General features: G+C 48.6%; 1 protein-coding gene across 1 annotated transcript in view; it reads right to left on the reverse strand.

Annotated features, from left to right (window-relative positions):
• Window positions 1–241: 241 nt before the first annotated feature.
• IGFN1 (immunoglobulin like and fibronectin type III domain containing 1) overlaps window positions 242–18,173 on the reverse strand; it is a 40,421-nt gene continuing 22,489 nt past the window's right edge. Inside the window, exons 13-26 of the mRNA XM_033080425.1 lie at window positions 15,061–17,334; window positions 12,781–14,397; window positions 11,473–11,597; window positions 10,918–11,059; window positions 10,132–10,428; window positions 9,226–9,525; window positions 8,160–8,333; window positions 7,669–7,797; window positions 6,929–7,231; window positions 5,494–5,582; window positions 4,207–4,402; window positions 2,856–3,155; window positions 2,081–2,407; window positions 242–1,349 (exon numbers count right to left, since the gene is read on the reverse strand). Coding sequence (XP_032936316.1) covers window positions 1,336–1,349; window positions 2,081–2,407; window positions 2,856–3,155; window positions 4,207–4,402; window positions 5,494–5,582; window positions 6,929–7,231; window positions 7,669–7,797; window positions 8,160–8,333; window positions 9,226–9,525; window positions 10,132–10,428; window positions 10,918–11,059; window positions 11,473–11,597; window positions 12,781–14,397; window positions 15,061–17,334 — 6,287 coding nt within the window. The 3' untranslated portion in view covers window positions 242–1,335. The remainder of the gene's footprint in view (window positions 1,350–2,080; window positions 2,408–2,855; window positions 3,156–4,206; window positions 4,403–5,493; window positions 5,583–6,928; window positions 7,232–7,668; window positions 7,798–8,159; window positions 8,334–9,225; window positions 9,526–10,131; window positions 10,429–10,917; window positions 11,060–11,472; window positions 11,598–12,780; window positions 14,398–15,060; window positions 17,335–18,173) is intronic.

Below are 18,173 nucleotides of genomic sequence, written 5' to 3' on the forward strand. Positions count from 1 at the left end.
ATGTCCTGCTCCTGCTGTGCTGGGGCTTTTCGAGCTCCCTCAGCTCCAGTTCCTATTTCCATCAATCTTGGCTCTTGTGTTCATCCGTCAAGAAGCGTACCTGCCCTGCAGGTGAGATGGCCCCTGCCTGCAGCCCGGCGGGAGGAGCAGGAGCTGCTGGAGCAATTCCGTGAGGGAGCAATGTGCAGCAGTCAGACAGGGATCCAGGAACTGACCGGCATTCCTTCTCCAGAATAAACACGGACTCGGGGTAGATTTCAGTCAATTGTGGTTTAATTTCATTATCTACTGCTGCTACATCTGTACAACATTGTACAAAATGTAATCCCAAGGAACATTCCACCCCTACAGCTGTATTTGGCTCCGCTCTCTCCTGTCACTAAGTGCCCTGGGTGCTCTGGCTGTGACACTCCTACAGCCACCAGAACATTTTGCTATCCAGGCCCCATGCTGGGAACCTCTGGCCATAGCAGGAGGTCCCTGGGGGGTCCCTCGTATTTCTGGTCAGACAGGAAGGATTTTACATCTCTTTCCACACAAGGCAAAAGGCTCCCAGCAGTGCTGTGACAAGGGGCAGTTGGGATGCACAGCTGATGCTGGGGATGGTTCAGGACTGGCCCAGCCTTTGAACAGCAAATGCTGTGGGTTTTGGGAGTTGCTCTGCTCACACGCTGGTTGTAGACTTCCAGTCCTTCCCACCACTGCATTTGCACTGGGAGTTTCACCTACCCCATGCCAGGATGGTCTGAGATTTTATCTCCTGCCCAGACAAAATGAGCAAGCAGATGCTCTTTTTAACTTAGGGGTTAGGGAAGATAATCTACTTAACTGCTACTGGTAGTAGAACACATGCAGAACTGCTTCTGCCAGATTTGAGAAACCTGTAGAGAATCACATGGAATCCAAAGTGATTGTTTTGGCTTGAAAAAGCATAGTGAAAGGACCAGAGATCCCTGATGTCCAGAAATGTCCTTGTTGTGGACGTGTGGTGTGGCAGGCTGGCTCCCAACTGTGTTCTCCATAGAAAATTTCATTTTGGCCAATTATTTTTCCTCTTATCTTCTGTGTTCCTGAAGCTTCTAAACTGTGTTTTAAAGGTCTCATGGAAAGCCTGATCATTAAAAAAAAAATAATACAGTGCTTTTAAAGGTTTTTTCCTCCAGTATTTATGACAATGCAGCACTATGTTCAAAGTGCAATTACTGAATCTGAAAAATAACAGTCTCAGACTGTGAAGAACATCTGACAGTAAATGCACAGCCTTCACATGGATGAGTCCTCACCAACACCTTCTCATCCTCGGAGCCATGCAGGGATGTTATCAGCGGGGCCACGCTACAGGGAGGAGTCTGAAAGTGAGAGTAAGAGAGAAACAGCTCAGGGTTGTAGTGAGGGAGATCAGAAACAGTCTGAAAGACTCCCTGGAACGGGGAGTTGAAATGTTATGGGGCCTAAAAGTCTGCAAGAGGGTGACAGAGGTTTAACTGACTCTTTTTGCCCAGCAAGGTATTTTGCATTTAAAGAAAAATATTTGACTCCAAGTAAAGGATATTTCACTGGGTACAATCACCAACAATATTTATCCATAAGTATATCTAAAAGTCTATCCCCAGCCAATCTCACTACCCTTCCATCCATATCAGGATCCCAATGCCTCTGACTATGTCCCTCTCTTTCCTCCCTTTGTGTTGGCTTTGGCCAAACATCAGATGTTCTCTCAATGCTCCCAAACATCAGATGTTCTCTCAATGCTCCCCTCACCTGGTACATTTGCCAGGGCCTTTATCTAATCTTGATATTATCCTACCTAATTAAGATGGGATTGTTCTTTCTAAAAAATTTGCTCAAGCTCACCCAAAACCTCTGGCTCATGTAGAAATCAAGTGATTTTTCCCATCTGCCTTTTTATTTCTGGTTCTGTTTGGTACTTGATCATGAGTACCATGATTAGGAATTCAGTAAAACAGCCCAAATGTACCATTGCTTTGCCAGCAGGTGAAGCTGGCTGGGAACCCTTTTTGAGGCCCTGGGCAGCAGTGGCACCCCTGGATCCACCAGGGAAACAGCATTGCAGAGTTACCTTTGATGGCGAGGAAGGCTTTGCTGTAGGCACGACCCACTTCATTGCTGGCTTCTACCATATACTCCCCCTCATCCTGCTTGGTGACCCCCGGCACCACCAGGGAGCACACACCGAAGTCGTTGGTGCAGAAGTAGTTGGGATCTCTGGAGAGGTCTCTGCTGTCCTTGTACCATGTGATTTTTGGAGGGGGATGGCCTCCAACGGCGCAGCTCATGTGACACTCGCTGCCTGTCACCACCACGTGGGACCTAAGTGGCACCAGGAACCTTGGGGGCTGGTTCTGGTTTACTCCCCTGTATTTCTGTGCTTTCACTCGAAATTCAGCTGTGAAAAATAAACAGCACCAAAGACACACTCACATACTGCTCCCAGCACTGCAGGGTTTGCAGGGGTTTGTTTTTGCAGTGTCTGGAATTCTGCAAATAGAGATCCCATGAACCTATGGATTGTAACCTCTGCTGCTCCTCAGAATTACCCAACATTTAACTTTGAAGTCAGAGACTTTAGTTTCTACATTACTAAAGCCTTAGATTTTGCTGGGAATTAATTTTGGGGCAAATTACATGTCATAATGGCTGGGAATGAAGGGTCTGTCTGCACAGTGTCCCTGCAGAAAGGACAAACCTTCCCTGCCCAGCTGGAATTCCTCAGGACATCTGTGTACATTCCTGTTCTGGGCAACTGAATATTCCCAGGAGAGACCCATTTGAGGGTGTTAGAAGCAAGGAAGGAAACAAAACACAACACAGAGAAATATTTGAAAATGTTTTACCCTTTTTTTTCCAGATCCTCCAGGGCTGCACAGTATCTGATGGATCACTGACTCCCAGGTCATTTTTTGCCACAACCCTGAAGTAATAATCCCTGCCTGGGACCACCCTGGTGAAGGTGAACTTGTTGTTGTAGATCAGGTCTCCCAGCACATGCCACAGACCCTTCTGGGATTCCCGTTTCAGGACTGTGTAATACAGGTTCTTGTCCCACTGCTCGGATGCTGAGGGGTCCCAGGTCACTGTGACTGTGTTGGGAACGTTCTCCTCCAGCCGGACGGCTCCAGGGGGCTGAGGGACATCTGCCAGGAGAGGGCACACAATGTCACAGCTATGAACTGAGCTGCTGCTGCACAAGATCTGCACTTGCTGAGCAATGAGAGGAGGGTGGTACAGCTGAGCTGCTTCTCCTCCTGGGGTCACAGCTGGGAGAGCTGTGCTCAGTGTCTCACAGCCTGTGCTGACCTCCTTCAGTCACTCAGGAAGGATATTTTTAGTCAGTGGATTGCTCTGTCCTGCAGACAAGTGAGATCATACATTGCCAAGACAATCTCATAGAAGACTGTACCCATGTTCTCCCTGTGTCTGCACACAGCCAAACTGCATCAGAGCTCATCCTGCCAAACTCAGTTTGTGGCCTTCTGCCTATTCACAGTAAATCATGGAATCCCAGACTGGTTTGGGTGGGAAGGGACCTTAAAGCCCTTCCAGTCCCACCTCCTGCCATGGGCAGGGACACCTTCCACTATCCCAGGTTGCTCCAAGCTCTGTCCACCCTGGCCTTGGACACTTCCAGGGGTGAGGCAGCCACAGTTTTTCTGGGCAGCCTGTGCCACCCTCACAGAGAGGAATTCCTTCCCAATATCTCATCTAACCTTGCCCTATGGCAATGGAAAGCCATTCCCTCTTGTCCTGACCCTCCAGCCTCTTGTCCCAAGTCCCTCTCCAGCTCCCTCAGAGCCCCTCTAAGCACTGGAAGGGGTTCTAAGGTTCTCCCCAGAGCCTTCTTTTCTCCAGGTGAACACCCCCAGCTCTCCCAGTCTGGCTCCAGAGCAGAGAGGGCTCCAGGCCTTGGAGCAGCTCCATGGCCTCCCCTGGAATTGCTCCAGCAGTTGAACATCCTTCTGTTGCTGGGGGCCCCCAGGGCTGGAGGCAGCTGTGCAGGTGGGATGTCACCTGAGGGGGCAGAATCCTCCCCTACCCTGCTGCCCATGCTGGGGGACCAGGGCATGTCCAGCTCTCACCCACCAGCACGCCCAAATCCTTCTCCCTGGGCTGCTCTCAGTCCCTTCGTGCCCCATCCTCTATTGACTGGGAGTTGCTGGTAGATTTGTACGGATGGCAGTGAGTTACCTGCAATTTGAACCTGGAAGCTGAAGGTTTCCCTTTTCCCCAGCTCATCCCCAAGCTCCACAGTGTAGGTGCCGCTGTCACTGAACTCGGCTGCCCTGAGCAGCAGCTGGGTGCTCCCATCCTCGGTGCTCACGACAGCCTGGCTGGGAAGGGGGAGCCCATCCTTTAACCAGGTCACCACTGGCTCGGGAGATCCCTGGAAACAACAATGAGTCACAGCCACTTGTTTCACCTCCAGACTGTGTCTTATATCTTTAGTTTCATTATCTTACCCCAAATATGCACCTCCACAACACAGTAATGTTAGAAGTATGGATCCACAACGGATCTGAGAGCCCTGATCTGCTTTACAGTTTCTTTACAATTTTTTCCCTTTTTGTCCTTTAAGGATGTTACCGCAGTAAAGTGTTCAGAACTGTGTCAAACAAGCTATGCCAGACCAAGGTCAAATAACATCAGGAGTTAATATTTTCTGCTTTTTATAAAAGATCTGTTGGTTTTGGAAAGAAAAAACATTCTCTAAGTCTTTATTTCCATTGTGCCATCTTTTGTCTCTTCTCCCAGAAATTAGGAGAAAGGCCAGCAAATACACACTTCATCACCCTCCTCTGGTATCCCAGACTTCACAGGATCATGGAATCATTAAGGCTGGAAAAGACCTCCAAGACCATCGAGTCCAACCCATGCCCCATCCCCACTTTAAAAGCACTGATGCCGCACACAGGCATTCCTTGGACACCTTCCAGGACGGACTCCAAACCTCCCCGGGCAATCCCTTCCAAAGCCTGACCTCACTTTCCATGAGGAGAAGCCTGTTTTGTTCCAAGCTTACACCAAAGCATTGAAGTTTCTATCAGCGCCTGCCAAGTTCTCAAGTCACAGAGCTCAAGTGCTGCTGCTTGGTGAGACAAGAACAGTGAAGCTGCTGCTGGAAATGGTGGCCCCAAGGCCTTCTGAGAGAGTCACAGGGAAATCACTGATTGGGGAGGACTCACAGAGCAGTACCAGATGATAACATTGATAAAGCTAGGTGGACAGCACTGAGCCTTGTTTGCAGAGGTTAAGGAATGACTACAGTGTCATAAAACACCAATGCCAAGACTGACAGCTCAATTCTGGCTCACGTTTTCCTCACCCTGAAAGTCTACACAGCACAGGCTAAATTATTTGCCCAGTGACTTGTAGACAAAATTCCATGACATAAAAACAATGGCTTGGTTTTCCTGTCTGCTATTGAGTGCATCATAAAATCAGACAGGGAATTCCTCCAAAGCCCTGAATACCCACCTCAAAGGGAATCTTCACCCGGAGGGGATTCCCTGCTTTTATAACCAGGAAGCTTTTCACTGTGTCATCTATCAGCAACCTGGGAGAGACTGGAAAAGACAAAGATTACTCCAAAAGGTGGATGTTGGTACAGTCACCAGTGACAATCACAATGTTCCACCCCCTGGTGCCTCTCCCAGCTGGGTGAGGACGGTGAGGAATTCAGAGTGGGAAAAATCTCCCTGATTCAGTTCCAGACTTTACACCTTTCAAATTTCATTACTATTTATTTATCACTATGACTAAACAAGGGAAAATGATGTAAAAATGTATTCACAACAATCTCTGTATTGATGTGATATCTCAGTCACAAAGAAGTTGGCTCTTAGCCACACTTTATCGCATCACAGGAATCATCTTATGTGTTTAAATGCTGACTGGAAAAAGGAAATTCCAATGGATACTTATAAAATATGCATGTAATACAGAGCACAGAACATCCACAGGAAAGCTGCCAGAGTTTATCTAAAATAGTACTTTTTAGCATTTAAAATATTTTCTTTTCTGTTTTCACAATATCCTACAGCATTTAGTATTTCTCTAAGAATACCAAATACAGTAGTGCTAAATTGTATTTAGTATTTCCAGTATAGAACTGAACAAGTGCTTTAGATGGATTTATTTTATTTATTTTTTATTGATAAATGGGGTCTCCACGCATATGCCAAAGGAGAAGTTTTCACTTAGAAGCCAAGTTAAGGAAGATTAACCCCTTACAGAATTATCTCTTATGTCTGTAATTCTGCAATGTTCCCAAAGAGCAGAAAAAAACAGAGCAGCACATTGTAAATAAAGATGGAAAAGTGAAAATGGTGAAATTCTCAAGCTAAACAATTTAAAAGTAAAATAAAGTATCCAAAAACAGCATAAAAATTTGTGATTTAAGAGAACAAAATAAAATGTTTAATTTCAGAAGATTGTTGAAAAATGGAGTGAAAGCTCCATTTTTCCCTTGGATGAGCACAAGCAGGGGTGAGGCACATATGGCTTGTCTGTGACCGTGGTGTGGCCCAGCACAGGGGGCAAAATGTGAGAAAATAAAATTCTGAGGGTTGTTTTATCAAAAGGAATCTCTAAATGAGCTGAGCACTGTGTACTGCATATCTAATATCAGTTAATATTGAGGCTGTCTTGCTGAGGTGAGAAAATAACCCCGAGGTGAGGAGGAGCAGTGCTGCCCGTCCTGAGCCGGGTGTGCTCATCCCAGTATCGCTGTGCCCTGGCTGCTCCTGCTCCCTGAGTGTCCCATTGCCAAGGACAGAGCCCCAACTGAGCCCTGGCTGCTCCTGCTCCCTGAGTGTCCCATTCCCAGCACAGAGCCCCAGGTGAGCCCTGGCTGCTCCTGCTCCCTGAGTGTCCCATTGCCAAGGACAGAGCCCCAGAGCCCCCCACTCACCCATGGCAGCAGCAGCTCCAGTACAAGCCTCGAGCTCCGAGGGCTCCCCGGAGCCGCCGTTGCTGAGGGCCCTGACACGCAGGAACAGCTTCTCCCTGGGCTGGAGGCCCTGGACCCTGCACGAGGTGCTCTCTGCAGGGAGGGTGAAGCACTTGGTCCAGCTGAGGCTGTTACAGGGCCTCATCTCCACCTCATAGCCTTTCACATCATTCCCATCTTGTACTGCAGGTTTGTTCCATGTCAAGGTGACACTGGTACTGTCACTGCTGCTCACTTTAAGGCCCTGCACTTGGCCTGGAGATTCTGGAAGGAGAAATTTTAGTTAAACTATTTTTCTAGGATTTATCTTCCCTCTTTTCAGTCACTGCCTGAGATTCCCTGACATTCTTGCAGTGAACTGGATTTCCACCTTGTTGTCTTGCCCCACCTCATCCCAGTTCTTCAGAGTTGGATCTGGGTCCTTGCTCCTACCAGCCCTGCAGTAAATCCACAACATTCCAAAACACTCTGCAGCCCATCCTGAGTGTTCCTCCACACTGCGCATCACCCCACATTGGGATCTGCCAAATCTTAACTTGGATACCCTACAGGAAATCCTTCCATTCCTTCCTCCAGCTGATTCTCAGCCATGAAACATTCCCCAATTACTGATCCTTGTTTTCACACACTTTTACAAAGGATTTAAGAGCATCTCCTCTCCACAAATACCCCAAAAACAGAGCACAGGGCAGGGCACTTACTGGTGGGGTCCCGGGCAAAGGTGGGCTCTGAGGGGTCACTGGGCTGTCCTGTGCCAGCAGCATTGACAGCTGCCACACGGAACTCGTACTGCACACCCTTCTTGAGGCTGGTCACCTTCAGCTTCTTGTCTGCAGAGAGGAGAGGAGTGTGTTGCCTCAGGGGAGCTGTTCCACATCAGGAAAGGTGACACAGCAAAGTTGTGCCTTACTCCAGGCAGAATTATGGACTGAAAAATTCTCAGGAGCCATAAAAACTGTCACTGATTCCATTCCCTAGTCAAGTGCATGTGATCTTCTGGGATGTGTTCATTTTAGTCCTTTCAAAATCAAACAGCCCTTTAATCACAGAATCATTTAGTTGAAAAAGACCTCCATGGTCACCTATCACCACCTTCATGTGAAAGGTGTAGGATCCTAAGCAGCTTCGAAACCCAGCTGACAATTTTGCCTTTTCAAATCCACCAGGCTGTTTCAGGAGTCAGAATACTCACCTTTGACAGGCACGTTGGTGACTGGCAGCCAGGTCACAGTGCCCTTCTTGCGTTTCTGAACAATGTATCCCGTAATTTGGGAAGCGCCAGTTTTACAAGGAGCTTTCCAGGATATGGTGATGGTGTCCCTGCTGGTGCTGATGATCTCAGGGGGATCTGGGGCACCAGGGGAAGCTACAAAGAGATGAGGGTTTCATTAGCACGTATGTTTTTATTGCAAGATTAAATGGTGGTGTGTGCAATTTCTTCTTCCAGATTGCCCCAGGCATTCCTATGGATGTGCTTTGAAAACCTGGCTGAGACCTGAAACCGTGAATCCTGTTCCCCACACAAACTGGATCCAGCATGGACACTGTTCCTGAGTTGGTATTTCACAAGACACCCACTATCATCAGGGCTGACAATTCCTCTGCCAGTGGGGTGTGTCGTTCCTACATGATATGAACAGTCAGCATCATTCTTGCTTTCAACAGCAGAAGCTGTTAACAAAATGGATTTCTTTGCCCTCTGCTAAAGTGTTCAGGATACAGAATCATGGGAATGAGAATGGAGAAAGAAGACAATTAGAACTGAACATTGTTCCCTCTAGTACTGCATTTGTGCTCATGGCAAACCTGTTCTAGTATTTAAAGTCCTTGAAGGACAAAGACAATATTCAGTTGTTTTGAGATCAGGGGGAATGGAGTGGTCATGCTGAGAAGTGCTGCACATAGAGAGACACTGCTTTGCCTGTGGAGTTAAGAAAAAGCCTCACATGTTCCCTTTGCAGCCTGGGACAAAATCTCCTTTAATCTTGATGCATTTTGCATTTCCCCCATGAAACTTCCTTTCCAATCCAGAATGGAGCATGACCAAGGAATAATTATAGCATCACTCAGCATCACTCACTCAGCATCAGCAGAGCCCACAGGAAACTGCTGCCCTTGCTGGGCAACCTCCACAGCTTAGTGTGAAGACTGAAGTTGAGATCTCTAGCAGCATCCACAATGCAGTGAGTTTCCTTAGATGTCAGCTTTAATAATGAATTTCCCAATTGTAATTATGAATTATGAAAAGTTCTCCTCACCTTTACCAGCAGCCTTCACTTCTTCTGACTCCAGCGCATCACTCACTCCCTCGGCATTCACAGCCCTCACCCTGAAGTAGTAGCTCATCTCTTCCTCCACTTTGCTTGTGGTGAAGCTGGTGCAGCTCCTGGGGGTTTCTCCCAAAGTCTCCCAGTCATTCCTGCCTGCCTGTTGCCTCTCCACGAGGTACCTTTGCACTGGTTTGCCCCCATCGTCCTTTGGGGGCTTCCACTGGATTGTGATGTTGTCTGAAGAATTTTCTACAATTTTGATGGGTCCTGCTGGAGGCTGTGGTTTGTCTGGGAAGATGAACAAAGACACAGCTGGCTCCAGACCCAGACCTGCTCCTGGGTTTGGTGCAGACACTATCCCTTGCTCACCAGCTGGGAGACTGTTCCTGATGAAATGCAGGCACAGTTGTAGGATGAGGGCTGGGCATGTGAATTGCCTCTTCCAAACTTGCAGTCTTCTAACTTTTGATAGAGAAGATGGAAAGCCAGGTCCTTGCTTTCCCTGGGTCAACTGTTCTCATAAGCATTGTACCAGTTCAGCTTGCTAATACAGGTCTCCCAAAGGAACCCAGATGTTTATGGGAGGGCTGAATTGGACCTTGATATCCTATTTCAGATTTGCCTGTTGTATACAGCCACATCTCCCACAGTATCTGAACACTCAAAACTCAGCTGCTTAGGACATGAAAAACCAAACTAGGTTTGTGTTCCCTTGTACTAAAGGGCAAGGGGCACGTTCAGCAATCTTTCCTTGTACCCTGACTTTGGGGCAATATACAGAGTCTTGTTCCTCTCGAAATACCCAGTCACTCCAAATAAGGTTGTCACCAATGTCAATGGATACCCTGCCTAAGCTTCACAGTGAAAGCCACAGTGAATGTTACATCATCTTACCTATCACCATGAGCTTTAGGTTGATCTCCAGGACACCACTGTCGTTCTTGAGCCTGACTTTGTAATCCCCACAGTCCCTCCTGTCGCAGCTGGAGATGGACAGCGTGGTGCAGGTGTCTGTCTTGTCCACACGAATCCTGGTGTCATCCCCCAACTCCATCCTGTCCTTCAGCCATGCTGCCCTGATGGGCCCTCGACCCTCAAATGGGATCCGCAGCTTCACACTCTCCCCAGCCTTGGCCACCGTAGGGACACTGGTCAAGTTCTTGAGGAGGACTTTGTCCACCTGGGGAGGATCTAAGCAGGTGATGCAAGGTCATTAAAAACCACAATTCAAGGAGGATAAGGCTCACCTTGAAGGGAAAGGGTAGCCTCATGGTGCTGCCAGCAATGTTTAGAAGCTCACAATACTTGGAATTGAACCTTTAATTGTACTTTGCTACAGGATAATTATCACAAAACTTTGTGGTATCACACTGTCCTTTCACTAGAGAAATTTTCTCCTAGACAATACACTAAAGACAAAAATGAAGAATCTGTCCTGATAAAGTGTTTTGTGCACCTGAAAATCTTTGCATTGCTGACTCAACTCAAAGGGTTGAGTTGAGAATGGTCCCTAGTTAAATTTGCAAATGCAAAATGAACCAACCTGAACAAAAAACATTTCCCAATTATCTTGTAATTCTTTATAGTAAAGTTCTCTCAATAACCAATGACATGTCTCCAAGTAAATATATTACATTTAAAGCCCATCTCATGCTGCCTTGGTGGTTTGAGTAGACTCACCTTCAACAAAAATTGAAGCTTCAGTTTTTACATCTCCACCTTCAAACCTGTATTTCCCAGCATGAATATCGTCCGCTTTGTTAATGATCAGTTTGTGGACAAGGCCTTTCTTTTCAAAGATGACTCCATCCATGTTTGTTAACTACAAAGTAAAGGACAGAGACCTATCCTTTTTAAAAAAGGGAAAAATGCAATTCAAACTGAAACTGGACTGACTACAGTTTGAAATGCATTTGAAAAGACTTATGAATGTCATACATGTTTAATGACAATATCGTGATATTCTGTTGCACAGAAAAGCTGTGGCTGCCCCATCCCTGGAAGTGTCCAAGGCCAGGTTAGACAGGGCTTGGGTCTAGAGGAAGGTATCTCTGCCCAGGGACTGGATGATCCTTCAGGTCCCTTCCACTCTGGGATTCTGTGAATCCTTCCAGGGCCCCACTCAGACTGCAGGTGACTGTCAGGGGGAAGGACACCTTGACATCACTCTTAGGAAGTAGAGCCAGAGAGCAGAGCATTGCTACCCAAAACCAACAGGAAGCGTGAGGAACCCACCTTTAGGCCATCCTTAAACCAGGTTCCTGTCACGTTGTCCTTGCTGACAGTGCAGGACAGCTCAGCTGGCTCCCCCTTCAGCACTCGCACGGTTGCCAGCTGCTTGTTGAGGTAACAGCGTGGGACTGAACAGGCACAAAGGAAGAGAAAGAAGGTAAGTGTGTTGCAGAGAGACACCTAGAGCTGAAAATTCATGTGCATGTGAGGGGAAAGGAGCTTAAAAAAAAAAGTCCTCTGTCAGGAGAGGCTTTCGTGACACTGTGGGTCAGCTGGGTGCACTCAATGCCCTGAGGGACACACAGTCATCCCAACATCAACTATATCCCAACATCCACCACATGGGCAATGGATTCATCATAAATCACATTATCCAGCTGTGGATTTGCTAGCTTATGTTTATGCTAATTGTCTTAGCTCCCTCTACAACCAGTGGAAAAAATCAGGCTGTTCCAGGGTGTGGATATACTGCTTCATCCTCCTCTTACTCTGCACTGACCACACACAGGTCAACACATCCCCCTAAACAGCCCTAGGCACACTGTTCTCCACCCCTGTATTCCTCTTTCCCTTCCCAAGTTCTTCTCCGTTACCATCATCATCTCGTCTCTAACACATACCCCACTCCTTTCCCCTGAACCTCAGTTTTGATGATTTTACTTCCTTGTTTGTATTTATGATTTAGCAATGACAATCCCATTAGGTGAATATTTCCCTCTGATTATAGACCTGAAATTTCTCATTCCTATGATTTTTACATCATCATCTTGCTGGTGGAGCCACAGATCTTCCTCAAATGGCTGCCAATCACATTACTCACCTCTTACTCTATGCAACACCTTATTATTCCTGATGTTACAAGAGAAAAGAGCTCTTTACATTATATAAGCAGGCACAGAATTGTTCTCAGAACTTGAAAAACACAGTTCATTGCGGTAGATATTTGAAAGTGAAACCTTCAGTTTTTAATTGTAACAGTATCAAAGAAATATGATTATATTCCTTGAAACTTTATTGGAACTGACCATGTGAACTGGTCTGTTCCATGATATGTGAAACACAAATGAGGAGGTGAGACCTGGTTTAGATAATTTAGACGAAGAAAATAATTTAGACCTTTAAGGCAGTTTGATCAGAGCAAACTCTGTAAATTTGTCTCCCAGTCAGTGGGAGAATTAGGAACAGATCATGGGACAAACAAATTTCTACACAGTGTTGTGTTTATCTAAACCATCACATCCCATTACTTTGCAGGATTAGGAATGTGAGTAACAAAATGCAAAGACCAGGAATCACCAGTTAACCACATACCTTTGAGATCATCCAGGACACTCCGTCTCTTTTGTCCTGTGCTTTCCGTGATTTTCAGGGAATCATTTGCTTTAAGATCCAGGTCAGGTTCTTGGTTTTTCTGGTTTGCTGAAGGAGGTCCACCACCAGGACCTGACATCTGGCCATAACTCAGTGGACCTTGACCAAACCCACCTGAACTACTCCCATCAACAGATCTGTCATAGGATTTACTCCCTGCACCTCCAAAGGCAGAATCTGTGCCATAAAGGGAGCCCAATTGTCTGAAATCTCTCCCCTCTCCCCTGGCTGCTCCTGGACCTGACAGAGACCCTCTGTCACCAGCTGAACCTTTGTTCCCTGCCCCTCTGACATCACTGGCAGTGCCTTTTCCAGTTTCACCTATTGAAGATCTGCCAAGATGTGCATCTAGCCCGTATTCACCACCTGGTCCACCAGCACCTCCCAAACCTCCTTTACCACTGACTGAGTCCCATTCATCCCCTCCCAACCTTCCAATCCCACCTGTGCCAGCCATGGCTACAGCTGACCCTCTGTCCTTGCCATAGGGAGAACCTGCACCCCACAGTGCAGAGCCTTCCCCAGAAAACCCCTCTCCTGCATATCCTGGAGCTCTGCCCAGTGTAGCATCCGTGCCACGGCCAGATCCCATTGCTTCCACACTTCCAACAGGGAAATGAGCAGCTCCTGCCACAGCCCCAGCTGGGAGACCATCCTTTCCATAGGGACCCCCAATCCCCCCTGCACCGCCAACACCTGCTCCAACTGGGAGACCATCCTTTCCATAGGGAGTCCCAACTCCCCCTGCACCACCAACACCAGCACCTGCTCCAACTGGGAGACCATCCTTTCCATAGGGAGTCCCAACTCCCCCTGCACCACCAACACCAGCACCTGCTCCAACTGGGAGACCATCCTTTCCATAGGGACCCCCAACTCCCCCTGCACCATCAACACCTGCTCCAACTGGGAGACCATCCTTTCCATAGGGACCCCCAATCCCACCTGCACCACTAACACCTGCTCCAGCTGGGAGACCATCCTTTCCATAGGGACCCCCAATCCCACCTGCACCACTAACACCTGCTCCAGCTGGGAGACCATCCTTTCCATAGGGAGTCCCAACTCCCCCTGCACCACCAGCACCAGCACCTGCTCCAACTGGGAGACCATCCTTTCCATAGGGACCCCCAATCCCCCCTGCACCACCAACATCAGCACCTGCTCCAACTGGGAGACCATCCTTTCCATAGGGACCCCCAACTCCCCCTGCACCACCAGCACCTGCTCCAACTGGGAGACCATCCTTTCCATAGGGACCCCCAACTCCCCCTGCACCATCAACACCAGCACTTGCTCCAACTGGGAGACCATCCTTTCCATAGGGACCCCCAATCCCCCCTGCACCACCAGCACCTGCTCCAACTGGGAGACCATCCTTTCCATAGGGACCCCCAATCCCACCTGCACCACCAGCACCTGCTCCAACTGGGAGACCATCCTTTCCATAGGGACCCCCAACTCCCCCTGCACCATCAACACCAGCACCTGCTCCAACTGGGAGACCATCCTTTCCATAAGGAACCCCAACCCCTCCTGCACCACCAACACCAGCACCTGCTCCAACTGGGAGACCATCCTTTCCATAGGGAGCCCCAATCCCACCTGCACCGCCAGCACTTGCTCCAACTGGTAGACCATCCTTTCCATAGGGAGCCCCAATCCCACCTGCACCACTAACACCTGCTCCAGCTTGGAGACCATCCTTTCCATAGGGACCCCCAATCCCACCTGCACCACTAACACCTGCTCCAACTGGGAGACCATCCTTTCCATAATGAACTCCAAATCCCCCTGCACCAGCACCACCATTTGCTCCAAGTGGCCGGCCATCTGGACCATACAAAGCTTCTCCAAATCCTCCTGCACCAGAACCACCAGCCCCAGTTGGGAGACCATCCTTTCCATAGGGAACTCCAAATTGGCCTCCACCAGCACCACTCCCAACACCTGCTCCAAGTGCCTGACCATCTGGACCATACAAAGCCTCTCCAAATCCTCCTGCGCGAGCACCACCAGCCTGAGCTGGGAGACCATCCTTTCCATAGGGAGATCCAAATTCCCCTGTACCATGAGCCCCACCAACACCTGCTCCAGCTGGGACACCATCCTTTCCATAGGGAGTTCCAAATCCTCCTGCACCAACACTACCAAAACCAGCCCCTGCTGGGAGACCATCCTTTCCATAGGGACCCCCAATCCCACCTGCACCACCAGCACCTGCTCCAACTGGGAGACCATCCTTTCCATAGGGACCCCCAACTCCCCCTGCACCACCAACACCAGCACCTGCTCCAACTGGGAGACCATCCTTTCCATAGGGACCCCCAACTCCCCCTGCACCACCAACACCAGCACCTGCTCCAACTGGGAGACCATCCTTTCCATAGGGACCCCCAACTCCCCCTGCACCACCAACACCAGCACCTGCTCCAACTGGGAGACCATCCTTTCCATAGGGACCCCCAACTCCCCCTGCACCACCAACACCAGCACCTGCTCCAACTGGGAGACCATCCTTTCCATAGGGACCCCCAACTCCCCCTGCACCACCAACACCAGCACCTGCTCCAACTGGGAGACCATCCTTTCCATAGGGACCCCCAACTCCCCCTTCACCACCAGCACTTGCTCCAACTGGGAGACCGTCTTTCCCATAGGGAGCTCCAAATCCCCCTGCACCAACACCACCAAAAGCAGCCCCGGCTGGGAGACCATCCTTTCCATAGGGAGATCCAAATCCACCTACACCAGCACCAGCAGTAATACCAACACCTGCTCCAAGTGGCCGACCATCATATAAAGCTTCCCCAAATCCTTCTGCACCACCACCAGCTCCACCTGGGAGACCATCCTTCCCATAAGGAGATCCAAGTCCCCCTGCACCACCAGCCCCACCAGCACTTGCTCCAGCTGGGAAACCATCCATTCCGTAAGACGATCCAGCACCTCCAAAACCACCACCTGCAGCTCCACCAACTCCTGATCCAGCAGGGAGACCGTCTTTTCCACATGGATACCCAAATCCCCCTGCACCAGCACCACCTGCTCCAACTGGGAGACCATCCTTTCCATAGGGAACTCCAAATCGCCCTGCACCAGCACCACCCCCAACACCTGCTCCAAGTGGCTGACCATCTGGACCATACAAAGCCTCTCCAAATCCCCCTGCGCCAGCACCACCAGTCCCAGCTGGGAGAACATCCTTTCCATAGGGAGATCCAAGTCCCCCTGCACCACCAGCCTCACCAACACCTGCTCCAATGGGTAAACCATCCTTCCCATAGGGAGCTCCATATCCCCCTGCACCACTAACACCAGCTCCAACTGGAAGACCATCCTTTCCATATGGAGATCCAAATCCCCCTGCACCAACACCTCCAAAACCAGCCCCAACTGGGAGACCATCCTTTCCATAGGGAGATCCAAATCCCCCTGCACCAGCTCCACCAGCTCCACCAGCACCTGTTCCAAGTGCCTGACCATCTGGACCATACAAAGCCTCCATTTCTCCTCTGGAATTGCCACCAGCACCAGGTATAGCCCCATCTCCACCTGGAAGGCCTCTTGGCCCATACAGTGAGCCAGGTGTTCCTGTCTGCCCTAACTGACCACTGGCATGAGGTGTCAGGCCATCCTTGCCATAGGGAGTCCCTGTTTGTCCCTCTCTGTTTATACCTGCTCCGTTCATATCACCCACAGTGGGATGCCCATCCTTGCTGTGGTGGGACCTCATTCTTCCTGCTATTCCAGCACTTGCAGCATTTCCCCCAGCTCCAGTTCCTGGACCAGTCCTGCCAGACAGATCACCCACACTGGCTCTCACTCCAGTTGAATCAGGATCAAGCCCATCTGGCACAGAACTTCCTGCACCCAACCTCCCAGCACCCCCAAAACCAGCTCTGTAACTGGCATCACCTAAATTCCCATCCTTGTCATGCTGAGAGCCCAAACCATCTCCATCATCCATGTCAATGTCAGCAGCACCCAGCACACCCACACCTCTGCCATCCAGAGAATTCCCTTCACCTGCCCCTCCTACTGCAGCAGGACCTGCTCTGCCTGACACAGAGTCCATGCTATGGACAGGCCTTAACCTGGTTCTGCCTTCTAAGCCTTTTAGCCCAAAGATGCTGCCATCATTGGCTGCTGATTCTCCATCTAGACCTGCTCCAGAAAACTGCCCAGACCCCAACTCTCCATTTATGTGGGTTTTGCGTAGCCCTTCTTTTCCCAAAAATCTTTGGCTTCCATCATCAGAATCAATGGAGTGTCCTTGGCCCCTGCCTTGGGTGCTGCGTTGATCAGTTCTGTACCAGCCACTTTTCTCCACACCAGAGGATGTGGAAAAGGAAGGATGATCTTCAGCAGCAGCTTGTTCTTTGCGCCGAAGCTTCCTCGCCCTTTCATTGTCTGCCATTGTTTCTTTCAGCCACTCAGATGTCTCCCTTTCAATCTTTTCTCCTTCATCTTGTGTCCTTTTTCCTTTGGCATCTAAAGTTGCATTGTTTCATGGGAGCAGATTTACAATTTACAGAAAAAGAAGGAAACAAAATAACAGAAAATCAATAGGACTTTCACTGCATCAACAACCAAAGAAAACGCATTAGCACTTTTTGAATTTGATTTTAGGACACACACACACAAAATACATTTAAATAAACTTGAAATAATTTAAAATTCTGAATTTTTCAATGCCACATTCAGACAATAAAAAGTTAATTAAAGACAATTATTTTCAGTTAAAATGCATTGTTTTTTTTAATGGAAACATGGTCATTATAACAAACAACCGAACTGAAAATAACAGAAAAATAAACTTCCAGCATGGCAGGTCTGAGTTAGAGAGGCTGAGATTTTATGTGGAATTCATTAATTCCATCTGCCTTCACCCTCCAGCTATAGAGAAGTTACAGAATATTCCATGTACAGACAAGCCATCAGTTCCCACCCTGGAACTGGGATTTCACTGCTTTGGAGGCAGCTTGCACATCTGGATAATAGTTGGTTTAGGGATGCCCAAACTGAGGACTAAAGCTTTCAGATGAATAGCTTTGGATTAATCTGAAATTCAGGCTGTTTTAAGAGCAGGTCACTCACTGCTTTGGTTTCTAGGTTGGATATAATTTATCAGCTCCCTGAAATCCATGGGCAGTTTATTTTTTCCCGAAACCTACTTTGCTTTGGAGAGGCCTTTGTGAGAGAGACCCCTTCTGCTGCTGCAGGAGCATCCCAAAGGAAACCAGAGTCAAATGGAACCAAAGGAACCACTTTTCATAAGCAAACAAATATAAGCCAGCTGACTGTCAATGTGCCTGCACTGAATGTTCCTG

This window comes from Catharus ustulatus, chromosome 25, assembly GCF_009819885.2.
Source record: "Catharus ustulatus isolate bCatUst1 chromosome 25, bCatUst1.pri.v2, whole genome shotgun sequence".
In the NCBI taxonomy this organism is placed as follows: domain Eukaryota; kingdom Metazoa; phylum Chordata; class Aves; order Passeriformes; family Turdidae; genus Catharus; species Catharus ustulatus.